At 40.2% G+C, this 27,275-nt stretch overlaps 1 protein-coding gene across 16 annotated transcripts in view; it reads left to right on the top strand.

Annotated features, from left to right (window-relative positions):
- KDM6A (lysine demethylase 6A) overlaps nt 1-17,204 on the top strand; it is a 150,715-nt gene extending 133,511 nt beyond the window's left edge. For 8 of the 16 annotated variants that reach the window (XM_040671113.2, XM_040671064.2, XM_040671074.2 and 5 more), the window contains 6 exons: nt 716-864; nt 3,820-3,934; nt 5,727-5,914; nt 7,147-7,288; nt 11,466-11,592; nt 12,504-17,204. In XM_040671113.2, the coding sequence (XP_040527047.1) occupies nt 716-864; nt 3,820-3,934; nt 5,727-5,914; nt 7,147-7,288; nt 11,466-11,592; nt 12,504-12,800 (1,018 nt within the window). In that variant the 3' untranslated portion in view covers nt 12,801-17,204. The remainder of the gene's footprint in view (nt 1-715; nt 865-3,819; nt 3,935-5,726; nt 5,915-7,146; nt 7,289-11,465; nt 11,593-12,503) is intronic. The other 8 variants (XM_015300708.4, XM_015300678.4, XM_015300685.4 and 5 more) reach the window with 3 other exon arrangements.
- Nucleotides 17,205-27,275: the final 10,071 nt, after the last annotated feature.

The following is a 27,275-nucleotide window of genomic DNA, read 5'->3' as shown; positions in this document are numbered from 1 at the left end:
ATACATCACACATCTTCTGATCTTCAGTCTCAGGTTCTGATACAAAACGTTTTTTCCCCTGAACTGGCTCGTCATACTTAGGATTGTATTTGGAAATATTTTTGAATTGAAGGGGTAGCACAGATACCTGTGTGACGTTACAGAGCTCCACATAAATTTGGGGAATTTGTATTTAGAGATGTTATCACTAATAAAAGCGTTCAGTTCCATAGCACATGCATACAGCTTACTTCATTCCTGGTTACAGCAATCATGTTTGCAAGTTAAACTACGTTCAAGCAGTCTTCCTGGCAAATGTCATGTCATAATATCATTTGGCTCTTGAAAGCATCGTTAACAGTTTCTGACTGGTTTAAGAGTGTGGGGAAAGCAGACCTTTGTGTTTACGGAAAAGATACATGATGTACACCAAGGTGTAAACTAAAAGCATAGCTTCTTGTGGTATAGCACCAGATTGAATAACTGCAAGATTGAGTTAGGTCACCAGGTCTTCTAGTTCACAGTTAAAAGAAATTGACGTTTAAAATTCTCTAGCTGTCAAGTAAGGTTATTGCATTCTGTAAACTTCCCTTTTAAAAGATGTTAAGTTATACAGCAGTGAGTCGTCTGCTCCTCTATCTCCTCTGCTAACAATTTTCTGAAAATGTTTGTATTTCCCAAACTCTTCTAAGAGTTTCAGGGATTCACAGTTTGTCAATTTGCTATTTTGCTGCAGGTGGAAGTTGCAACTCCATGAACTGACAAAACTTCCTGCTTTTGTACGTGTGGTATCAGCAGGAAATCTTCTAAGCCATGTTGGTCATACCATCCTGGGCATGAACACAGTGCAGTTGTACATGAAGGTTCCAGGAAGCAGAACACCAGGTGAGTATAATCTTTGCATGGAAAAACAAACAAACAAACAAAAAGAACCCCTACTGCTATGGAATTAATTCATCTGCTCTGCAGATTTTCTGTATTTTAGAGCAGGCATAAATATGATAATGAAGTACATATTCATTATTTTTTAATTTCTTGATTAACTGAATCTGCGTGTACAAAGCACTAAATAATCTTTTAGGGGTAATTTCTGGATTTCTGTAATGCTTGGTGGTTGCCATTCTAATCTCTTGCATGCAACACTGGATTCCAGATTCTTTAAGGGGAGAAGAATGAGTTCGTATATTCAAACTGTGTTTGTAATTTGTGTGCCTTGAAAGTTTTTACAGACTTCCGAAGTAGGTCTTGTATAATCATAGAAATCACTATACTTTTAAAATTCTTCAATGCTGTCTGAGAATAGGGCTTCATAATGAGTAGTGCTGTGCTATGACACTACTGTGGGTTAACCCTGCTAGGCAACTAAGTGCTGCACAGCATCTCACTCACTCCCTTCCCAGTTGGATGTGGAAGAGAATCAGAAAGATAAAAGTGCAAAAACTCTTGGGTTGAGATAAAGACATAATATGTCAAGCAAAAGCTGTGTATGCAAGTCAAGCAGAATAAGAAATTCATTCATTACTTCCTATTGCCACGCAGATGTTTTGTCAAAATAAACTCCATCTCAACCAAATCCAGTACAGGCATTAGACTGAGGCTTGTTAGATCACAGAATGATGGAATGACTTAGTTTAGAAGGAACTTTAAAGATCATCTAATTCCAACCGTCCTGCCATGAGCAGGGTTACTACCCACTAGAACAGGCTGCCCAGGACTCCATCCAGCCTGGCCTTAAACACCTCCAGGGATGGGACATCCACAGCTTCTCTGTGCAACCTATTCTAGTGTCTCACTGTTCCCTGAGTAAAGAAATTCCTCCTAATATCTAATCTGAATCTTCCCTGTTCTATTTCAAAACCATTCTCCCTTGTCTTATCACTATCAGACCATGCAAAAAGCCTCCCTCTTGTTTATAAACTCCCTTTAAGTAATGGAAAGTCACAGTGAGGTCTCCTTGGAGACTTCCTCATGCTCCCTCATGGGAGAGGTGCTCCAGCCCTCTCTCTGTTCATCCTTGTTGGTCTCCTTTGGACGAGCTCCAACAGCTGCAACATCTTTCTTGCGCTGAGGACCCCATGCCTGGGCACGGTGCTTCAGGTGTGGCCTCACGAGGGCAGAGCAGAGGGGGACAATCACCTCTCTTGCCCTGCTTGCCACTCCTCTTTTGGTGCAGCCCAGGATACTGTTGGTCTTCCAGACTGGAAACTACAGGCTCACGTCTGGCTATTCGTCCACCAGGACCCGTGGATCTTTCTCAGCAGGACTGCTCTCAATTAGTTCTTCCAGTCTGTACACGTATTTGGAATTGTCCCAACATGTCCCAGCTGCAGCACCTTGCACTGTTTCTTGTTGAACCTCATTCATGGGCCCACTTAAGCTTATCCAGGTCCTTTTGGATGGTGTCCATTCCTTCTGTTGTGTCATCTGCACCACTCAGCTTGGTATCATCTGCAAACTTGCTGAGGGTGCACTCAGTCCCACCATCTGGATCATTGATAAAGATAGTAAAGAGCATTAATGCCAAGGTGGGCTCCTGGTGGATACCACTTGTCTCCAGCCTCCACTTGAACATAGAACTGTTTACCACAACCCCCTGCTGTGACCATCTAGTCAGTTATTTATCCACTGAACAGTCCAGCCTTCAAATCCATGTCTCTCAAATGTAGAGATAAGGATGTGGTGTGGGACCATATCAAAGGCTTTGCAGAAGTCCAGGTAAATATCATCTGTTGCTCTTCCTTTGTCCACTTATGCTGTCACTCCATCATAGAAGGTCATCAGATTGGTCGAGCACAGTCTGCCCTTGGTGAAGCTGTGCTGGATGTGTTTGATCACCTCCTTCTCTTGCATGTGCTTTAACACAGCTTCCAGGAGGAACTACTCCAGTATCTTCCCAGGCACAGAGGTGAGGTTCACTGGCTAGTTGTTTTCCAGATCTTTCTTCCTACCCTTTTTAAATATGGGAGTGATGTTTCCCTTTTTTAAGTCACCCGGGATTTCACCTGGTAGCCGTGATGGAGAGTGACTTAGCAACTACATCAGCCAATTCCTTCGGGACCTTGGCATGCATGTCATCACACCCTGGAGACTTGTACACATTCAGTTTTATCAGAGTCTTGAACTTGCTTTTTGCTTCCCATGGGAATGATTTTGCTCCTTCAGCATGCACCTAGAGGTTCAGCAATGAGAGATGAGGTTGAATGATGGAGAGATGTGGGAGGGATAACTGCCAACGAAGGCTGAGGCAAAGAAGTTGAGTACCTCAGCCTTCTCCATGTCTGTTGTTGCTCATCCTCTGGACTAAGTTCCGGAGTCTGTTAGTGCTGAAGTACAACTTCAGATAATACTGTTAGGGATTGTGGTTCAGCTCCTCAGCTGTCAAAAGAAGGTAAGAGCTGGCATTTCTATATTGATTTTTGAAAGCTCCTTGGGACAGATTTTCTTACTACTTGTTTGTTAGTGCCTGAAGTCATGAAGTTTTTCTCCTAAACGGGATTGTCAGAAGCTATCACAAACACATTATGTAAGCTTTAGCATCTTGAAGCATTGATTTCTACAGAAAGGACACAGCTGAAATATTAGTCAGATTCATTAGTCACATTGGTAGTTCCAACTTCTCATTTTGCACAAACTAACAAAAGCAGAATTCTGTTGTTATTAGCAACTTAATTGCATTTCTTGACACTGTGAAGCACCTAAAACAGTGCATATAATAAGTTTATGAAAACTGAAACTGTGATGTAGGGTTTTTTTTTAGTAATTACAACCTACTTTGCATTTTCCTGGTTATTTTGATAAATTAGCTTTACAGAAAGTGTGTTTATTTTTTCTAAATTTCAGGTCATCAAGAAAACAACAACTTCTGTTCAGTAAATATAAATATTGGTCCAGGTGACTGTGAATGGTTTGTTGTCCCTGAAAGCTATTGGGGTGTCATGAATGACTTTTGTGAAAAGTAAGTTGTGCATACTGTTCCCTATTTTTTTTAAGTTGCCTTTGTCATTCTCAGACCTAATGGGAGAAGGGGAAGTACTCACTGAAGGTGTTTGTTTTAAGTGAATTTTTAATGAATTTTCCATGTAGTCTGAAAAGTCTGTTATACCAAGTCAAAATGTAAAATCTGGAATGTTTGCAAGATATGGTGCTCAGTGATAGCTTTGCTCCCAAAACTTTACATTACCAGATAATACTTCTCAGTCCTTTTTGTTTGGCTAGCTACTTTATCAAGCATCTTAAAGCTACCATCTATTCTTACCAAATGGTGATGCTTTTATGATTACTATTAGGACTGTTGCAGTGGGGTGATAGAAAAATTGGGGAGTGAGGGAGCTGGATTTTTGTTTTTGTAGGTCTTTTTTCTTTTTTTTTTCTTGGTTGGTTGGTTTTTTAGGAGTGATGAAGTATTTTCCTGGTATTGTATGTTGTTAATTTTATTATGATTAATGTACATGTCATACTTAAGGAATTACACAGCTATTGGTATTTTGGCATGGTTTCTTGCTGCACCTAATGGGAGAGCTTAGTTTACCTGAACTCCAGGAAACTTCATGGCATGCTTTGCATACACTTGCAAGTTTGTAGCTTACTTAAAAAAGATGAGGTGCAGTAACTATTGGGTAATAGTGGTCCAGCTTTATGTGTGTTCCTCCTTCCGTTGCACATGTGCTTAAAAAAAAGGGTGATTAGGAGCAGTTGTGTCCTGCCTTCATGCTGTTTTCATTCGATCTTAAGGAGGAGGGCTTTTTTTTTTCACTTATATTGCCCACTTAAAACTGACCTAGACTCGTCAGCTTTCTTCAGAACTTTCCCAGGGTTCTGCATATTCTTCTCATTGCCTATTTTCTGCTTGTCTACTGACAACTACTCTTATTTAATCAAGCTTTACAAAAATTATTCACCTCAGAATTGTAATTCCACTGTCAAAAATGTGATGTCTGTAATGACAGTAGGCCTGTTACCCTCATGTCACTGCCCTTTCTGAGAATAAAAGGGAGCCTAAAAGTTTGGTAACCTCATAAACTCTCCAGAGTGTCTGATGGAGGCACTGAACGGTCTTTGAAAACTTGCCAGTGATCTTCCATGGTGCAATAGAAAAACATTCCAAAATTGGGATGAGGAAGGGAGAAATGTATGTATTTCATATTACCATCTTGGAAGACTCAAGATTTCATTGTTAGGAAGTCCATATGGAGGCTTTTTTTTTAATGCTTCTCAGGAGGGGTAGCATTTCCTGTCTGAACATAGCATAGACCTGTGAATAGCAGTTGAGATGGTGCCAACAAGTTCTTGTGCGGACGAGCTTTGCACACTCACACTGACAGCATGAGTACATGTTTTGCATTGTTCTAAACAGAAAGCATTCTTAAGAACTGTGTATAAAATCAGTCACAGGTTAAAAAAAGCATCATTCTGCATCAATGTCACGCTAGATCTAACAAGAATTCCTCTGCCTCAGCATTAATAATGCTGGGAAATTGAAAGGAAAATAGAACTTAACTCTAAGCCATCATCTCACTTCGCATAAGCAGATGGTTGAACGTTTTAATATTGCAGAATATAAAACAGGGAACTGGGATCGGGAATTCTGTAGGTGAAAGTTTTCTTTTGACTAGTCCTCCTGTGTCAGGGATTAGATGCAGAAAGTATTTACAGTGGTGATCACTTTTTACAGGTAAAGTCACTGAAGAATTGGCTACTAATACATACGCTGGTAAATGCTGATGGCTTTATTTTTCCCATTGTTTCAGGAACAATATGAATTTCCTAATGGGATCTTGGTGGCCAAACTTGGAGGATTTGTATGAAGCCAATGTCCCAGTTTATCGATTTATTCAAAGACCAGGGGATTTGGTATGGATAAATGCTGGCACTGTTCATTGGGTTCAGGCTATCGGCTGGTGCAACAACATTGCTTGGAATGTTGGCCCTCTTACAGGTATAGTTGAATAATGCATTGTAAGGTAATTCTGTGCTGTAGAAGCTGCCATTTCTTAATAATTTACTTCAGTTTTCTGGATTAAAAAATGAATATACAGTATTTTAAAACATTATGTGTTGAAGCATTAAATAATCCCATTGGTAATAGGAAATGAAAGTAGCAAGAGTGCTGTCTGTGCACTCCTGCATTTAATGGACTTCTAAAACTTACATTAGCTTATCAAACACCAGCCGAATAAAATGTTGAGAGGAATTCTCACACCGTGTTTTGTAGGCTTTTTTTTAACTTTCTCTTCCAAAACTTGTTCTACCCAACAGACTGTACTACAGCATGCATATATTCTGAAGACTTGTCTCATCTCCCCTTTTCAGGATAAAAGATACCTAATAGCTCCTTAATGAAAGCATCAGAAAATGCAAGCAGTTGTAAATTTTTTTAAACAAAGGAATGTAAGGTTTACTCCTCTAGAAGTCATTATTTTTGAACCATGATTTAAGAAGATTTTTAGATGTGAGAATGGAAGAAAAGTTCACAGCTAAAATAAGGAGATTCTGTCAAGCATTTGGACAGACTGTACTTCCAAAAAAAACTGTTTTCTTAAATAGTTTAAGGTGTATCTTTTTTTCATTATGTTGCAATAAATAGTATATCTCCATGATTATGTGACTGACTGATACAGAGCTTACGTGTTCAATCACAGTAAATTTTGCAAAACAAGCTTTTGAAAAGGGTGGGGTGAGTAGGCTGCTTAATCAAAAAGTCTGACTCACTGCACAAATCTCTCAAGGTGCAGTCTTCATTTTCAAATCACATACTGTAGCATTGTAAAATGATAAAGAATATGCAGACATCGCAAATGTCTGCAAGATACAGACATCTCAAATGTAGATTTTTGTGTGTCAGAAGCTTGAAAATTATTAAGTAACACTTTTGGAAAATGTGTTCTCTGTTCAGCATAGAAATTGAACAGTTGTCAGCAAGTTCTTGTTTTCACATGTGGTTGTTACCGCTGTGATACTTTGTGGGTTTTTAGCATCTGAAATACAATAAATATGTGCTTAAAAATAAATTTTGTAGAATTTAAATGTAGTTGCAGGGAATGGGTTATTCAGAAATGCTGTTTAGTCTAACCATAAAGAAGTCTATATTTTTGGTGCAATGAAATTATTTTGGGTTCAGATGGTATTCATTTGTTAACTATCTACTTCTGTAACTTTCTTTTTATATAGCCTGTCAATACAAATTGGCAGTGGAACGGTACGAATGGAATAAACTGCAGAGCGTGAAGTCCATAGTACCCATGGTTCATCTTTCATGGAATATGGCTCGAAATATCAAGGTCTCAGATCCAAAGCTTTTTGAAATGATCAAGTAAGTTTTATTTGAGCATTTACTGTATCCATTTCTTCTTCAAGCATAGAACAAGAGTAGATCAGTAGATCTATAAATAGGTCTTCGTAAGACTTCTGAGAATCAAGCCAAAATGATTTGATAATCTGTTCTTTAAAGAAAGAAGCCATTTGTGGATATTTATTTTATTACACTGTACTTGATATTATTGTGACGTGGCTTGAGAACGGTCTTTTTCACTGTTCTTAAATATGCCACAGACTCCAGCAGTTTACAGAAGCAGTCAACTTACATAACTAAACCTGTTCAGAGTATATACCATAAGACGTAACAAATTGAAGTCATCAACTGAAGTGCTACATTTATAATGATAGTCATTTTTACAGCAAAATTTAAATTAATTTTGCATTTTTAGAACATCTCTTTACTTAAGGCTCATGCACCATCATTTGGCAATCCAGTGTAAATGTTTTAAATAAAGACAAATAAGAACTGGAAAGTCACATTCCCTTTTCTCTTTGTTCTGAACAAAGAATTAATTGATGTGTAAAACGATAATTGAGTGTAGTGACATTTCTTAAACACTTATTCCAAATGCAGAAACATTTCAGACTCAAAGCATCTTTAGTAATGTATTTTAAAGAGTGCAACTTGAAGCAAATATAAAGCATTATATCTAGGTTGAGGAATAAATGGACATTTCGGCATACATCCATCATAGGCTTGTCAGAAGGAAAGTGGGAGAATGAGTTCCACAGCAAATGACTCATCATGAGAATACTCTGGTGGCAGCTCTCTGTTTTTCTTCAGCCAACCAGAAGAGCTTTTATCTTAGTCTTTTCAACATACTGGATCTGCAACCATTGAATCCTTTTATGATTTGCCTTGAAATGGGCCTTGAAATATGGATAGGTTAACCTGCAAAAAAGGAGCAAAGAAAATCAGTTTTTCCCTGAATGCAGGGAAAATAGCAGAATGAGGGAGTAAGTGAAATGGTAACTTGGTAAGGCACAGAAGTGTTAGAAGTTGAAAACAGTCTTGTCCCTTCAATTAAGCTGTTAGCGATCATACTCAAGATGCCAAGTGTTAAAAAGGGAGAAGAGAAACTGATAGTATATTGTTGAAAATAAGAAAGAAGGGGAAAAGAAGCAGAGGTTGAGAGGAAGCCAAGAAGTCCTTTAAGAGAAAAAAAATCTAAACCCTTATTTCGTATGTGTATTTATCTTCTCTAGTCCAGCAGGTATTGTAAATCTCAGAGCAGCTCTAGAATATTTTTTGCAAAATATGATTTTAATAATTTGGCACCCATATTTTGCATTTGTGCGAAGTTGAGTCACTTCTTTGTCTATGCTTTAGGTTTAGGAGAAAAACATGACTGAGCATAGCATCTTTCCCCAGGAGAAATGTTAAGATGTTGCAAAGGAATACAGAGAACAGAATGGTTTCCTGTTGTCGTCGGGTTTGATAGCAGCTGAGTGTTTTCGGAGTGAGATACCTAAATTGTTAGATGTATTTTAGAAATAAAGTCACCAAGGGGCTGATACAGACTTTGATCTTGCATACTATTACGTTTTCCAGGCTACTGAAGCCACTTCTGTCTTGTTAGTTGTCTGTCAATCCCCAAGTTTCATGCTTTGCATGCGAAGGAGTAGAAGACCGAGTGATGATCTCTAGTTTGTTACATCTAATAACAGTAATCTGGAACAACTCTTTGTAATCACTTCTGTAGTTGTGGTACAGCTGTCACTAGAATGCTCTGTTTAGTATATGGCTTTAGCCTGGTGTAGATACTTTAAGTGCATAAACCTTCATGAACCTCCTTACAGTTGGTGAGCAGTTGCATAATTTTCCTCTCAAACTGACTGTCTGAAGGAGTGCTGTCCTGCTCGAGATAAAAGGACCAAAATCTAAAACTTTCTCCTGTGATTGTTTTTTAAATTTTATACTCACAGTAGCATCTCGACTGGAAATGCAGACAGACAAAATGATTTAAAAGTTTGACTGTCAGCACAATGCTTGAAAAGAAAAGTTAACATCAGAACTAAAACAAGAAGTCAGAAAGCTTTTACAAATGTATCTGTAGAAAAGAAGAATTTTAGAGATAGTGGCAACATAGTAAAAAGGCCCAAATAATTAATGGCAAAGTAACGGGAATAGTAAGTTCTTTTACAAAAATAGTTTTATAAAGTAGAAGAGCAGGACATGGGAGACATGATTTTGCACAAAATCACGAAGCAAGATAGAACACATTTTGATCTCGATAGGGAAAATAAATCACTCAGAGATATAGTGTGATCAGTTTCGCATTGCCGTGGGAATGGTCTCCTCACTTAAAAAGCTTTACTGGATATCTAAACGTTAGAATGGATTTCTCACCACACTTAGAGCGTATGTCAGAGTGATGTCTGTTTTAAGATATTCTCTTAAATATCGGGATTTGACTGGACATGATTTACTCATGCTTTGTCATACCTATTAAAAGCTTGAGAGAGAGTGATGGTCCAGATTTTTTAACTGAATTCCCACTGTGCAAGAATAAAAGCAGGCATACAATACTAAAAGCCTACTCAGCTTAAACATTGTGACTCTACTACACACCATTTTGGCTTTCATGTTTTAGGGAAATTGTGATACGCGTTCTCAAGGTGATACTTTATGTGCTTTCTCTCATTGTTTGATAGCATGAAATAGTTAACGTTGCCATTACTCAGATCTGAGTTTTGTCTAAGGACAAGTAATTCACCTTTTAGCTACTGTTTGTGGTTTTGCTTGCAAATTTGGCAAACATTGCAGTGGTGTGGCATGCGGATACACTTTGAGCAGTTCTTTCTTCACGCTGTAACACTAGGAAGCGCTTTGAAAATAATACTTTGAAAACTCTTTGGAAGTGAGGAATGGAGCATACTGGTTGCAGTGGGTAGATGGGCTTCTAGTTGTTATCTGACATACCCAAAGACTGTTCCAGATGACAGCAGAAGAGAACATTACAATAATAGCTTTTATTTTGAATCAGATTAGATAGCACAAAAGAATGCTGTACCAAAGTTAATGAACTTAGCATAAGCATTTCTACATTAGCCTAACATTCGAGTGAATTAATGGGTGATCTACCACATATGGTTGATCGTATGTGATATCATGAGACATCATGAGTTCCATTAACATCGAACTAGAAAAGTGTGGAGGAGTCGCAGCTAACTGAGATGTTCGGTTCCATTGAAAATGAGTATATGAAAATACGTTTAATGTAAAAGCAAGCTTTCAGTTTTGCATTATTTTTATGAGGGTTTTAATGACACCGTAGACTTGTTTTTAGTGAAAATGAATGATCTGAGTGTATAAAATCAGGACAACAGTATTGCAATTTAAGCCTGAAATTCTATTAACTGCTTGGTAACACGTGAAACAAATGTTTAAGAAAAATACAGAACACATATATGGCATGTTTAAGGTTTTAAAATGGGAGAAAGATCAAATTAAAAGCATTTTGATAGAACTCTTGAGTACTTTGTTTTCTGTCCAGAGTTTACTCTTCCCCTTACATTTTTCAGTCTTCATTCTGTATCTAATGAACATGTAATGTAACCACCCTGTGGAGGAGAAAATTAAAGGCTGCACAGACAGTGGCTCAAATAAATAAGATAACTGAGAACTAAAAATAATTGTAAACAACATTGTAACTTAGAAATATGGTGACCTATTTTGCCAGCTGTTTTTTTTTTTTTTTTTTAAGAGAATGTATCCATCTCATACAATGCTAGGAAAGAAGTCACAGTTTTTTAGTAAAGAAGAAAACTACGTAGATTTGTGAAGATTAAAAGATTGGGGTTTTTTTTAGCTTTTGCAGAAGCATGACAGGGAATTATTGATTTTAAATTGTCTGATTCTTTTCTTCATAAAATGTGTTAAAAATTCTTTGTCCTTTTTTTTTTTTTTTTCCTGTAAAGGGACTGACTTTCATTACATTACAGAAATGTACAGAAATGAAATAAATGTACACAGAGGTCCATAATGATGTGATCTAACTTGTACCAGTGATTCTTACTAGACAAGTGTTTCTGAAGTCCTAGAGGAAGAAGCTCCAGCTCCAGGGTTTTGAATGAAATTCATGCTGTTTGCATCTTTCTAGTCAGTGTAATACTGAATTGAATATACAGCTGATTGCACTGCAGTCCTCTGATCCTGATTTTGGTTGCAGGTATTGCTTGTTAAGAACTCTCAAACAGTGTCAGACACTGAGGGAAGCTCTGATTGCTGCAGGAAAAGAGATTGTCTGGCATGGGCGAGCAAAGGATGAGCCAGCTCATTACTGTAGCATTTGTGAGGTCAGTAAATAAATATATGTTGGGCTTGGGTACTACTGTAATGTTTGTTGAAATTTTGCCATATCTTTTTGTTGCTGATATAAGCTTCAGCATCTACGGTATGCTGTAAGCACATGTATGTTATACAGAGCTTCAAAATGCTCATCAAGCTATTTTTTAAATACAGGCTGTATTATACTGCTGCCTTTTCTGCAGTACATAGAAATTATTATTCACGAGGTCAATTTTCCATTCTCAGTTGTTCTAAGAAGTTGTTACCCCTTCCTGCATATAATTTGATCTGCTTAGCTTCCTTCTAAAGGTATATCTGTCTTCATTCCAGTAATCAACAACAGCCCCAAAGGAGGGAGGGTATAAGTGCATTTTCTTCACAGAAAATGTTTTACTGAAGTTTTTGATTTTACTTTCTATTACTAGCTCCTTCAAAGTATTGAATAATAGTCTTTGTGAAGCATAAAATAAAGTATTTCCCACCTTAAAATCAGTTTAAAATTATTTTCTGATCAAGCCTCTTGGGCAGGATGAGTGTGTGACTGAGTAGTAAGGGAATAAATTAAGACTCTCTTTTTACAGGTAAATTTGAAAAAGAGAAATTAGGTATAACTGTAATAAATACTGACCTTACTGAATGACCCCTATTCAGAGTACGAATCCTGCCTTGTTAATACTGACCAAAAGCTTTTCCGCAGAGCCATTCATGCAGACACCCTGACTGTAATGTTAGCAGCGGTCTTCTCATATTTCACCTCAGTGCCTAAGCCTTAGGAGGATGGATTTTCCCTGAACAAATCTGTTTTTTCTCAGTGAATTCTCAGGAAAAGAGTGTAAATCTTAAACCGTGTAAGCTGTATTTTCTTTAACTTTTTACCAATGAAATTGTAACAATTGACTTTCTGTTTCCTATCTAACAGGTGGAAGTCTTTGATCTGCTTTTTGTCACTAGTGAGAGCAATTCTCGAAAGACCTATGTTGTACATTGCCAAGACTGTGCACGAAAGATAAGCACGAACCTGGAAAATTTTGTGGTGCTAGAACAGTACAAAATGGAGGACTTGATGCAAGTCTATGATCAATTTACATTAGTAAGTCAAATTAATAAGTGGATGCATAAGTACATTATTTGTAAAGCAGTTGTAGGCTGTCTTGGTACTCCATTGTATGAGTACCGTGAACTTTCTGATTCAAATGGAGGTTTGGGTTATGTGTGATACTTAGAGAACAAAACTCTGCAGAGTCAGAATTATGTGAAATAGTACAGTAACTTACTGCAGAACATAACCACTGAGTTTTCAGGAAAAGTATGATGTTACAATTCATAAAGTTGTGGCTTTAAAAATCCAATAGAGATCACCTGGAGACCATAACTGGATCAGATGGAGATGGGAAGAATCAGGACAGTGAAGCTTGGAGAAACTAGCACCAGGTTCAAGAGCATCTCTAATACATTGGTTGTGGTATGAAGTCAGTATAGCAGCAGAGCATCCTACGCACTGAGACCCCTTCCTCCCCCTCCCCTTCCCACCCTCTTCCAAATCAGCACTGTCCTTCTGCTTAGCAAGTGGATGCTCTCAAACAGTTCTGTCTTTGGCTTGGGGCCTCCTTTGCATTTCAATTTAAAGCAAAAAGCCACTTTGCCATTATAGCTTTGTGCTATATATGGCAGCCTCCTGCTTTGAACTGTGTCAGCACAACTGTCCTAACATTTCACCCAGGTTTCGTTGTTTCAGGCAAAGATGGCTTGTTTGTAATCACAATGAAAGCGATGCTGGATTTATTTATGATAATCCTTGCCTTTCTGTCAAAGGAGACAAACATTGGACAAAGCGTTCTGAGAATTTCATGTTGAATTAAATACAGCAGCCCAGAAACAGCTGTGCCTTTTTGATTCATTTCCAGGTGCTGCAGAAAATGTATGTTTAGACAATTATTTCATGTTATACAGGCATGATAAGTTGCGACCTTTGAGCTAATGCCTCAAGGTTCACCATTTGAGGCTGGTGAAAACACAGGACCATGTCCTCTGAACTTAATTCTCTACATTGGTTCAACAAAGCCTGAGATGGCTGAACTTCTGTTCACTCTTTTCGAAGCCCACTGTCATTACAGCTGGTAAAATACTGCAATTCTGAAGTGATAATGTGTTGCAAAAACAGCATCTAAATAAACACCTATTCTCAGATACACCATCTATCTGAGTGGAATGGGCAAGAACATTTTTGTATGGAAAAGGAGGAATGAGGGAGAGTGGGAGGGGTATGTTTTTGTCTGCGTTTATATCATTATATAGGTCATGGTGGTAGTACAACTGTGCCTAGAACAAGGGTTCTCAACCTGTAAACAGCTCTTTGCCCCACCAGAGCCTACACCTGCAGCCCTAATGAACATAACAAATTGTTCTGTAGTGAAATTTATGCACAGTATCACTTTTTTAAAAGGCTTATAATTTTGATTGAGAAGAGTCATAACCTACAGGAGAGGGGTTGAGTTTGTGGCACATTGCAGAACAAAGATAACCTCAGATGGCAAACGTGATGTAAGACTAACAGGTTCAGTGCTTGGGGTAGAGTATCAGGAGTAAATACAGGAATTACGTAGAATTAGTATTGCGTAGTTGAGTACTGTAGTGTGATTTACAGTGTCTTTATAGACAGGGCAGCTTCTTGAAAGGATTCCATGTCATGGCAGGGCTGACGCGTAGGAAAAGAGAAGAGGAGGTGCCATCGGAAGTTCAGTATTTTTGGTGATAATGCTGCAAAGAACAATATTGGGGAATAGATATCTTCTAGACCTTCACTCTTAAGGCACTAAGTAATCATGATTGGAAATAAATAAATAAATAAATAAATAAATAAATAAATAAAAGCTCTGTCTCCATATCAGAGAATTTTGATCCTTTCCACAGATAACCTCAGGATTAGATGTTACTGTTTATGTAGCGAGACAGTAAAATGCAACCTGCAAGGTATTTGTAGAACCACAAAGGGATGACCCGCCCATTCCACTGGTAAACAGGTTGAGAATCCCTGTTTTAGAGTATATAAAGATACATCTACGTAAGCCCACGTGGAGCTCTTTTCTGCCTCAACAGGACTTGTTTTGGCAGCTCACGTAGTATCAACTTGGATATCCCCACAGTGTGATTCAGTGTGCAGTATAGGCAAGATCCTAACAGAGAGCGGTTGAATAAGTTGGAAAAAAAAAAAAAAAGCTGATACCCACTGGACAAAGTCCCAGGGTATAAAAGCCATAGTGTTTGACTTCAAACTGTCATGCTCACCGTTTGCACAGATTTTGGTTAAACAGCTGAATTCTACACCCTTGTAGAAAAGGTAATTTAATGTTTTCTTTTTCAGGCTCCTCCATTGCCATCCTCTTCATCTTGACATTTTTTCATGGACATTAAATGAAAACTTTTCTGATATTCAGGAAGTGACCCAGTTCTGCACCACTGATTTTTGTAGCTATCCCGTAAGGCTGCTGGCTGAAAGCTGTGTCTATGCAACCTTCCAAGTGCGGAGTGTCAACCAACTGGACAGGAGAGAGCACTGCCTCCTACTCCAGAACTCAAAACAAATAAAGCTCATCCAGCTGTACTTCAAAAAAATAATTCCATGTTTTGTATATATCTGACAAAACTGGCAACATTATACAGACTACTGACTTGAAGACCACCTCTTTTGTATTTTCTCTGTTTCTGGGCTGATGAGTTGGTTTCATCCGTTTTTCCCCTTCAGAATTTCCCTTGGAAAAAGTACTAGCTTAGCTGGTCATTTCTTTGTAAGGTAGTTAGAAATTTTAAGTCTTTCTTTGGGCAACTTTTTTTTTTCCTTTTTTTTTTTTTTTTTTTTTAATGTGAAGATTTAGGTGATAGAAATTTTTTTACTGCTTTTATGTTTTCCTGTCTTGTTTTGAAACCATGACGGTTACACTTTTGGTTCCTAAATAAAATTTAAAACAATTAACAGCCAAGTCACAAAGATAAATGGGTTGCACATAGACTAAGGAATAAACTTCAGATTTGTGATTTTTGTTTCTAATCTTGATGTAAATTTACACTATTTATAAATACATATTTATTGCTTGAAAATATTTGTGAATGGAATGCTGTTATTTTTTCCAGATTACCTGCCATTGAAATTTTAAGGAGTTCTGTAATTTCAAACACTACTCCTATTACATTTTCTATATGTAAATAAAACTGCTTAGCATTGTACAGAAACTTTTATTAAAATTGTTTAATGTTTAAAGTTTTTCTATTGTTTGAGTTTTAAAAAGATTTTATGTACAGTGCCCAGTTTTTGTTCTTTTTTTGAATCTGATTATATATATTTTATATATACTCTTGTGCTTGTGTATATATATAATATATATAGAAACTCAAATATAAATATGTGTATAAAGATTTAGAGACTAAATTTTTCTCATTTTAAGTTTTACATCTATGGTAGATTTGAGGTGTCTACTGTAAAGTATTGCTTACAAAAGTATGATTATTTTTAAAGAAATATATGGTATGTATCCTCAAGACATAAAATGACCTTCAGACTGGTTTATTGTTAAATTGCACTTTTTGCAATAACAGACCAATAAATAGTTGCTGCCAAAACGTAGTAGTAGAAAATAAGTAATGGCTAAATTTTAAAGCTCTTCAAGAGAATGCCGGGTTTGACAGGAAGTTTGACACCAGGTTCAGAGGAGAGATGAAAAAGGTGAATTTAAGTGTGGGTGGGGATGGTACCTAGAATTCAACCAAATTGCAACTTGTGTATTACAGTATGTTCTATTAACGATTTAACAAGCTAAGACTGAATCACCTTGGCGTCATTGTTGACCCAAAAAAAGGACGTTGTTGTGGTATTCTATTGTATTTTCACATATTTTGTAATACAAATTCACTGGTAAATTTTTGAAGCACTAGGTTTATCTAGGACAAGTTTATAATATATCATTGTAACAGTTTGCAGTTTTAATTATGGTATTTATTTTAAGTTGCTCCTTTCTCATTAGCTTCTTGAAAATGCATTAAATCTAAATTTCAAAATGGATAGCTTTCGTATCGATCAGAGTTGACTGATGCGGGAGGTTCTGCATCAAACGATTTCTCATAATTTCTCATTAGTGGGGTATGTTAGTGATTGCATTGTTAAATTTTTTGTAATCGATGTGAAGTGTTAAAGGCACAGAGCATGCTGGTAGTTTATTTTGAACAAAAAGAATTGCCTCTTACATTTGTAGCTTCAAATGAAGGGTGTTTTAATGAAGAATCAGTATACAGCTTGTCTTCTGCTGTTACAACAGTTTAACTGTAGTTATAAATGACTTTTTTTGCTAGTTCTTAAAACAGTTGGGCAAAAGGTTATGGGGATTGAAGAAAAATATAACAAACGCTCTTGCCAGCAAAATTATCAACTAGCAGTTAGGAAGCCAGTATTTACAGTTCTGTAAAGATGTAAGTCTCAGCTCTTGATAACAAACTCTACAAGTCATAATTTTTTACTTATGTATTTTATGCAGTCATAAATATTGTAATCTTGACAAACCATGCTGCAACTGAAAAGCTACTCCTTTACAGTAGTCTTAAACCCAAATAAAAGCAAGATAACTTACCTCAACTAATGGCAAACAGAAAGTCCTCGTTTCTCAGTGCTACGAAGAGTATCGCTAACTAGGGAAAGAGCTACCGCGTGCTGATCAAAAGGGCTGTGTACCTTCCCTCCCCTTTGGAAAAGAGGATATCCCATTACCAAGGGAAGAAAAATTGTGTTTCACCAATGAACAAGTAGACCAAATCAGTTGAACATCAGGCAGTATTGTTCACTCTGCATGAAGGTTTTGTCATGGATTTGAATTGCTGCAGGGCTTTAATATTTTGCAGTTTTAATACTTCTTAATTACACTATGCTCCTAAACTATGGACAGTTTTGAACTATAAGCTGCTATGATTTAGAATGCTTTTGTTTCATTTTATTAAAAAAGCACAAGTTAATATTTTATCAGTTGTAGTTATTACGCAGCAGTTCTGCTTCTTAATTTACAGAGCGCACAAATGCACGTGAAGCATTGGTAATCTACGAGTATTTCCAGCAGTGGGGGGTGGAAGGGGAGGTGGGGCTCCTGAGTGGAATGGAGGGGACCGACTCACTTCTCCGATGAACCTTGGTCTTGCGGCCCTTGAGCTCCACACCTGAGCCGTACTGTGAGGGATCCTGGTTTACTTATGCTTACAGATTACGGTAGCAAGCGCATTAAAGGATGAGAGTGGCCAAAGATGTGACGCTTGTTGAAAGAATTTTGAAAAGGTGTACAGGGCTAACAGAAATAAGGCGTTACGGATGTGTGGGTAAAACTGATGAGATGAAATGGAGTGTTTACCAAAAAAAAAAGCAGCAGAAAATTGAATTAAGAGGGGAATTAGAAATAAACAGCACCTTTTGCTAAAGAACTCTGGATCTGTGGAATGTCCTGAAGGAAATCCGGAGGAGCTGACAGCACAGGGATATCCAGTATGTGGAGAGAACGGAGAGTCACATCTTTCTGAGCTATATTTAAGTTCCTCCATAAATATATTCCACAGAGCTTTGATTTTTAAGCTTCCCCTCAGGTATGTAAACTGGGAGCAGTCTCTGTGCTTTTTTTTTTTTTTTTTTTTTTTTTTGGAGAAGTGATGTCTACCAGTTTTTCCATTTCATGTTGTTAGCCAAATAAGTGAAATGGATGGTGACGGAGCCTAAAAGTTCCTGAATTTATATGGCAGCTAACGTGGTGGTCCTAAAAGCAAAGTTTTGTGAATCTGCACTTTTATAGTTCATGGAGTCATAGAATCATAGAATGGCCTGGGTTGAAAAGAACCACAATGATAATGTAGTTTCAACCCCCCTGCCATAGGCAGGGTTGCCAACCACCATACCAGGCTGCCCAGAGCCACGTCCAGCCTGGTTGGAGGAAGAACTTTGAAAGAAGCATTAAAATGGCGTTGCGTTGCTGAAATGGATATAGCTTACCTCATTTCAAGATAGTACATTATAGACTGTTGGAACAAAGGTAGGCATGGACTGGGGACTCCCAGCTGGTCCAGCCAGAGGAAGAGATAGAGTAATTGATTAAAGAGATGGAAGATGATAGGATTCAAATACAATGTTATGGAAGATGGTGCTTACCCTTGGTTGCTGCCATTATCCTGGGAAGGGGCTCAACTAAAGATTTTGTTTGGCATAGAGGCCTAACAGGAGGGCTTTTGAGCCTGAGCGTATCTAGATCAGCCATTTTGTCTGGATCCATAGCAAAGAGTCATGGCCCATCAATTCAATTTTGGGGTTGGTGCCCACAAACAAGTCTTCTACAGGACAGGGAAGCTCCATTTTCCATGTTTGCTTTAGCTGGTGTGGGAACCAGTCAGAGGAAATGCTCCAGCTGGGAGATCAGAGGGTGTCTGCCTCCGGGGGAGGTTCACACCAGCTGCTCGTCTGCTTTGGTTGTGACAACACTGACAGCAGAGGAAGGAGGAATGCAAGTGATGTCCAGACAAGTTCAAGCTGAGGCTCAGGTTCAAGCAAGCTCAGTGCAGGACTGCTGCCTGCAGGGCCCCATGGAAGAAGGCACAGGATGCCAAGGAGGAGGCTGCTAGCAAGACAGGCATGAGGCCCACTGGGTCCCAGGGCAGCCTCATTTTGAGGAAGTGTAGTCATGCCCTTAAAGATAAGGGAAGCAAATGTGTCCTGTATATTTGGTACTTGGGGGAAGGGTTTTTGAGGTTGGCTTGGGGATGAGACTGGGGGAACAGTACACGTTTCTTTGTCAATGGCAGCAGCTATCTACAAAGCTATAGAAAATAGCAAGTGGCTGCAAAGGAGAGCAGTCTCCTCATTGCAACTGGGGTCCAGTAGATGCTATGGGAGGTTGTGGGGGACGTTGCACAACCAGGTGATGTTGATCAGGCCTAAACAAGGGACACGGGGACAACAACTGATCCAGCAGGAGCCTTGAACCTGGCGCTGGGTGATGTCTGTGGGCCGGAAGACTTTAAGCAGGGAGGAGGCTGGAATCACAACCTGTAGCGTCAGTGCTGGGGGTGGGAGGGAGAAGTTGTTGCCAGGAGATTACCCATTATGTTGATCACAATTGCTGTTGCCCCACCTGGGGCTTGGCAGGGCAGTGGGTGCATGCAGCAGGTAAAGAAAATGTGGGAGGATGGAGATGGGATGGAAATGCTTTTGTTGTTGTTGTTAGAGACTGCTGTCTCCCTACTGACTTTCACTGAACTGAAGGACGACGGTTCCTCTCTGGCAGAGGGCAGCGTGGTCAGGCTTTTAATACATTGGAGCACCCCTCTCAAGAGTCAATCCTGCACCACCATTTTGCTAATGGAGGGGATTGTCAGGCCCAGCTTCAGTGCACATTGCTGCTGCAGACAACACATTGTTTGGGATTGAAGCTGGTGAAAAGGAGGACCAGATCCGAACAGGCAGAGGAGAGCAAAGACCAGGTGGTTGTTAATTGAGGGGACAGTGCCTAAAGGAATGGGGGCTACAGCACTCCCTGGATTCACGGGGCTAGCAGTCCCTAAAAGACTCCCACCCAAAGGTGGGATGTGCAGTCCAGTTACTGCAGAGCCTATGGGAAAAGGTAAACGTGCTTTGACAGAGCTGGCTGACCACTGCATGCAAAAGCTTTAAATGGTTGAACAGGAATTTTATTCTGTTCAGATTTAAGGCATGCAAAGTTTGGGTTTCTGAAGTTTATTTTTTCTAATACATCATTGCCAATCGGCCATCCTACTGTGAAAAAAAAAAAAAAAAAAAAGAAAAGAAAAAGGCAAGAAAAATAGCTATCAAGCAGTCACCATTGCTACAGTTTGGTTTTGGTTGGGAGTGTGGAGGGATTTTTGAAGGCAGTGGCACTGGGCAGTGAGCTCAGCAGCTGCTGCACTGCACTCCATGTAAGGCCACCTTGAAGGGCAAATGTCCACAGAGCTGAAGACCTAGAAATATATTCCAACAGCTCAGGAGCTGTGGAAAGTCTTGGGTGACTTACTGCTCTGTATTTATGTGTAGGACCTTGTCTTGCTTGAGATACCAGCACTATCGGTGCTGTCCTGGATTAAATGCTAGCAATTTGGGGGATGTGTTCATTTTCAAGAGGGCGGTTCTGCCAGCTTTTATGTTAGCCACTGGGAGGAGAATGGGGGGCAACTGAGCCTACTGAGAGCAAATTATCCTGGCCTTGGGGTCTGCTTGGCTACAGCATGCTGAGTTGGAGTGGCTTTATGGCTGGTGCTCCGTATTTGGCCTAAACCTCTGTCTGATGCCGCTTTCCATGCCAATGTTCCACGTGGGTTATTCGTATGGATATTCATTGTTATCCACCACAGCACTAAAGGAAATTGCTGTGTCTGCGTGCACTGAGCAATGTTTATACTCTGTGGCTATAAGAAAAGATGCAGCCAAGTACCCAAATCCTCCTTAGGAATTCTGCTGGGCTATGCTGGAGACAGAGCAAAAAACATCTCCCCAAGAAACAGAAAGAAAAGAAAAGAATGGGAAAAAAAATCACTGAAAGTATTTGAATGAATGCTCAGTGAACCTCTCTCCATCCTGTCTAATGGGTAAACGGTGCATGTGTGTGTTTGGTAGTTGGTGATACCTTTGAACAGCCGCTTCGTGAACAGCTTCAAAGTAAAAAGCAAAAGTGGGATGAGCTTTCCAGCACAGATCAAAATGAGCTGGCAATTATCCTAAGTGCAACTTAGGTTCTAATTTTCAAAATCAGTGCAAAATGCTGTTTACAGAGATTGATGGAGTCTGCAGCAATTATTGCAGTGTTTTGAAGAATACCGTGGCTAATGCTGTCAAAGGCTTATTTACACAACTACAAGATTGGAGAACATAAGACAGCCGTGAATGAAGTGCTGCTGTGTTTAAATAGGTGTTGGATTGGCCTTGTGCTCACCAGGAGCTGGCTCCAGCCTGCCCACCCCACTGGTCCCCCCTGGCAAGTAGTAGGTAGGAGACTGAGAGTCTGCCAGCATCACCTCGCTTCCTTCCCTGCATCCATGAGCTTTTGGGTGTGGGGCTGGGTGGTGTCAGGCTGCGTGTTGGTGTGGAGATGGTGCTAGGGGAAAAAATATATATATAAATAAGCAGTTCTGCTGAGAAAGAACCTTGGAAAGAGATGAGGAGGTTTGTACTGGCAGATTTTGGCACCTGTGTGGAGTACAGAAGGCTGAAGTGTTTTGCTTCTCCATATCCTTTCCTCTCCACCAGTTATTACCAGTGTTTGGCATTGTTGCCATTACAGCAAATACCCAGGGAACTTGTGCACTGCATGGGTGGTGGAGATAGGAGCTAAAAAAGAGGTTTTCCTGTGACTGGGGGGAAGGGAAGTCCATTTCTGCTCATCTCCTGGAAGCCGGATGGTGCGTGTGCTGTCAAAAACTGGAAAAAATGCAGGAAAAAATCCTACACAAAACAGGAGAGCTGCTCTCTGCTTTTGTTTTGTCTTTGAAATTGTGCCTCCTTCCTAGCCCAGATGCTTTTGCAAGCTCTCAACCTCCCATAGGAGGAACTCTTCCTTTCTCAAATGTCTTCTAGGCTTTGCATGCTCATCTCGGCACTTTTTTGTGGTTGTCCTCATCTCTCCTCCTTAAAATACACATCACCTTCTCTTAACCTTTATCTCCATGTTTTTTTACCCTTCTGTCACTGCTGGGCAGGCTTGACAAAGGCATTCAGTGCATTGACATGCTTCTTGCTTCTCAACCAAGCTCATCAGCTTCTCTCAATGCATGTAATGCACAAAGGAGAACAAGAATTTGAGTTTGAGGAACAGGTTGGCGTCAGGAGAAACTTCAAGGCTAGAAGATGCAATGAGGAGATTAGCTCAGTACTGCCCATGGGTCTGTGTCTGTCACTGACAATGACATATCCACTGAGTACAAGAAAAAATATTTGGAACTTCTGTTTTGTTTTGTTTTTGGCAAGGTGATATACTTAGCTGGGCTACCTGATGAGGGTATGGAACTGGAGTTCAGTCTGGAGAAAAAGAGGCTCAAGGGAGACCTCATTGCTCTCTACAGCCACCTGAAAGGAGGTTGTGGTGAGGTGGGGGTTGGCCACTTCTGCCAAGTAACAGCTATAGGATGAGAGGGAATGGCTTCAAGTTGTGCCAGGGGAGGTTCAGGTTGGATATTAGGAACAATTTCTTCTCCAAAAGAGCAGTGAGGCAGTGGCACAGGCTGCCCAGGGAGGTGGTGGAGTCATCATCCCTGGAGGTGTTCCAGAAATGTGTGGACATGGAACTGAGGGCCATGGGCAGTGGGCATGGTGTGATGGGCTGCTGGTTGGACTGGGTGAGCTTAGAGGTCTTTACCAATCTTTAAGATTCTATGATTCTATGGTATTATATGCCTAAAAGTTTTAGAACCATGAGGATTTCATGTCCCTCCAACTCTCCTTCACCTTAGTTTCCATTGCTGAAATTCTATTTTATAGAATATATAACCAGAAATATTCTGACATTGTTTATTTGTTTATTTTTCTTGGTTTTGCCTCTTGGCAGGTTCATTCCCTACAGCATGATGGGAATGATCCCCTGCCCAGGATGTCCTCTCTGCACCTTTCACTCTTCTTGTACCATCTCTGGAAACGCCCAACCCACTATCCCTTCTCTCAGCTTGTTTTTAGGTGATTTCTCGCAGCAAATCATTGGGCTGAGAAATGTTCCCATGTATGTTTCCAACCTGTGAAGTCAGCTTAATGGTGTGCGGTTGATCAGATGGTCTCTGAACTCAGCAAACTGGGAGCACTTCCTGCAGTCTGGGAGCTAAGGAAAGGGCTGTATTTTATTACAGCCCTTTTGCCTTAGGTCTGCAGTTGTTATTATCAGGTCATCAGAGGACAAAAACTAGGTTCAGTGAGGAGTAAATGGACTAGAAGGAGTTGGTCTGTTTTTCCATTCCTGAGGTTCCTAAACTCCAAAGAGCAAACAAACCTCTGATTGACTCCTTTGGACCATTTTGAGTCTGGCAGAGGAGAGATACTTGTTTTAATCCACGTATAGCCGCTAGAAGCTGCTTCAGTTGTTGAAACAAGAATTCTCTTGAGAGCACCTGCCCTCTATAACTAAACAAGATTTGTTTTTGAATGACTGTTTGGTTTTGATTATGGTGAAGGTTTGCCCTGAATGAATATTTCCAGACACGTGAAGTGGCTGTGCTGGCAAGCTAATGTAATAGATCTGGGATCTCAAAGCTCCCATGTCCTATTTCCCCTCTCTCAACCTCCCACTCACAACACAGATATTAAGATGGTGTTTATGCATTAGGATAAGCTTATTTCCTTCAAGAGTTGGTGCTCTTTTTTTCTCCAAAAGGAAATATCAGTGGAAAATTAGGGTGTTTCCCTGAGAAGACAGTGAGTCATCGGTAGCTATGTTGCAATAGCTTTATTCATAAATATTGTTAAATTATTCACATCTTTAATTTCATGGATATCACAAAGCAGACGGCACTTTTTCCACCCAGAAAGATGTCTCCCTGCTTATCAGAATGGGAGCCCAGCCATGAGCTCTGGGTCCCCAGGGAGCCCCAGCCCTCCTTGCCAGCCATCTCTATGACCTGGGAAATTCACTGGGCCAGAGCTCTGATGGTGTGTGTGGGAAGCACAGAAACACCAAAGTCCCATTTGTAGAGGGGAGGTCTGTGACCCTTCTCACCTCCAACATGTAGGTTTTACACTCAGGGAGGTCTGGATAGATTTCACCTGATTTTGCTTTAAGCAGATGGGCTGAAGCTCCTATTCCTATTTCCTCTTTGAGGCTCTGCCTGTGAGTATCTTTGCAAAAGAGTGATTTCATTTTCTTCCGCAGCCTTCTCTTCCCCAGCTCTCCTTGTGTTGGGGTTGCTGCTGGCCACAGCGCCTCTTTTGGCAGATGTTCCACTTCTGCTGTGTTGGAGAAATGTTTTTTTGTTGTTTTCTTTTTTTTTTATCAGCATCCATGCTGTTAGCGAGTCGCTCCTTTTATTTCTTTTTTTTTCTGGGACTGCCTTATTGTGGTTCTGCACCTAATTTGCCTAATTTCTGCATTTGATTTCTGCTTTTTGAAGGGTGTCTGTTTGCTTTGGATCCCGCTGCTGTGCTGCTGTTTAGCCACCTGGGGTGTGTTTGTAGATGTTTTTTTTTATTTATTGTTGGTACACATTTACTCTGAGTTTCTAATGTGCTGTCTTTAAACAGATCCCACTGTTGCAGGAAACTTCAAGAAGAACTTGGGCAGCCAACATAGCAGATGAGGCCTTCCTGCTGGGCTCCATACACAGCTCAGACAGTTGAGTTTCCAGTGTTGAGGGGTTAGACAAATTTTTAGAGTAAAAATATACATATTTCTGTGAAAGCTCAAGGTCAGATTTGTATTTGTGTTCTCCATTTGGAAGCTACTCTGCTCGGCCTCCCTTTCCCTGTAACTTTATATTGCTGTAAATACAATCCTTCGGTCATGCAAAAGCTGTATTTTTAGCAAGCTCTGCTTGGCTCCTACCTAGGGGAGTGCAACTGTGAAGTTCAGCCCAGACCCACAGCCCCCACCCCATCCCCCCTCCAGCAGGACGTCCACTCCCGTTGGATGACACACTCGGAAACGCCAACGCTACTGTTTGATAAAAACCTGAACTGCTTCACTTCTGAGAGCTTTCTCAAAGCACTCTGACAAAGCAAACTCCCTCTGAGGTTTTCTCACCATTCTGCTCACACAGCTGCTTTCTTTCAGCCACCCTTGTAGACAAAGAGGGAAACCCCTGTGAGTGGACCCAGAAAAAAACAACCGAAACTTAGAGAGAACTTATAAGCAGGAGGGAAAACAACATTATACACGGATAGATAGTGATGGAACGAAGGGGATGGCTTTAAACTAAATGAGGGGAGATTAAGGTTAGATGTTAGGTGGAAATTCTTTCCCCAGATGGCGGTGAGGCGCTGGCACAGCTGCCCAGAGAAGCTGTGGTGCCCCATCATCCCTGGAAGTGCTCAAGGCCAGGTTGGATGAGGCCCTGGGCAGCCTGAGCTGGTGGGGGGCAGCCCTGCCCGCGGCAGGGGTTGGAAATAGATTGTCTTTGGGGTCCTTTCAACCCAAGCCATGATTCTATGATGAAAGCCCCTGAGAAGCAGGCATCACTTCAGTCTTCCTCAGAAAACGCTGTGATTCTCTGAGACTTGTGAGGTATGATCCTGTGCAGCCTTCACAATGGCAAAGGTGACACAAGGTCCTCATCTCTGGTGGAAGGGGACAGGCAATGCAAGCAATGCTGTGAGTGAAAATGGGAAAGGATATGTAACTAGTTTCCCAAAACCTGGGCAACTGTTCCCACCCTTTGTCCATGTGCTGAGGGGATTTCAATTTTAGAAGAGGAGTGGCAGAGATTCCCCTCAGTGACTTCTGGAGTGGCTATGAGTGCTCTGGCAAGTGGGTATTTCTTCTAGTGCCAACAAACATTTAAGGGCATTCTTTTTTTCTTTGTCTCCAGCTTGGGGAGGTTGGAAGAAATGAGTCAGTGTTTACAGCTGCTCTAGCCAGAGCAGAGCAAAAATCCAAAGGTGAACCTCTCTCAAGTTCTGCATCTACCAAGAACACAAAGAGAGGGAGGTCTTTTCATCACTGCGAAAAGTCTGATTATTCATAATGGCTTGATTATTATTATTTTTTTTTCAGAAGAAGAAGAAAAGCTCACTATTTTAAGACATCACTAGAGGAATGAAATTGACAAGCCTCTATCCAACTGAACGTTTAAATTTTGAAAGGAAAAAGAAATACAGCATGACTGACACGGTCCTTTTAAAACACATAATATGCCGAACTTAACATGACATTTCCGTGGGTGTTAGTCTAAAAAGCTATCTTTACATGTAACATAGCAGATGAACTATGTAAGGCAAGGTTGTAGCTGTATGCATTGTCGCTGAGTAGTACTATAGGACTGAGAAACCTGACAAACTTGTTACTTAAATTCCCAAGGGAAGAGGTTGGAGTATTCTTTCTCTTTCAAACACTGAAAAAGTTTGCTTTAGACTAAATTTATACATATTGTGCTAGAAGGAATGGAGCTTGGTGTTAAAAAGCTGCAAATGCCAGCCAGTTTGTCCCTAAAGAAATGAGGTGCTACAGGGGGACCTGGTGGAGGTGAAGGAGGTGCAGCTCTGGCTCTCACCACTACTCATTGTCTCCTCCTGCTGAGGAAAAGTGTTGTCTTGTTCCCAATAAAATTAGGAGAGGGCTGGGGGTCACATAACCAGCCTCTGACCCAGCTTGCTGGAAGGAAGAGGTGAGAAACAGTAGTGGGATTTTGATGGCCCTTAGGGCAGGATCAAGGAGCGCTGGTAGCAGTGGGGAGTCCTTTATAGGACAAGTAGCATCCTTCAGCTCCAACTGGAAACCTGTGGAGAAAGAAGAGCTTCCTCTCATTGCTCCAAAGAGCACAGATGTAAAATGCTGCAGAGTAGAACTATTCCAGAAACACAGTTTCTATCTACAATGAGAAAATTGGCTTATTCTTGCTGCCCCTTCTCTTTGGGTGGTCCTCCAATTTCTCCTTTTTTAGGAGGATTTGTCTCCATGTAAGACATGTGGACCAAAGCTCTAAGGGCTGACATTTTGTCACACCTGCTGGAGGTAACTGAGGTGAGTGGGTCTCTCAACAT

This window comes from Gallus gallus, chromosome 1 (genome assembly GCF_016699485.2).
Source record: "Gallus gallus isolate bGalGal1 chromosome 1, bGalGal1.mat.broiler.GRCg7b, whole genome shotgun sequence".
NCBI lineage: Eukaryota > Metazoa > Chordata > Aves > Galliformes > Phasianidae > Gallus > Gallus gallus.
This window is presented reverse-complemented; position numbering and strand designations above follow the sequence as displayed.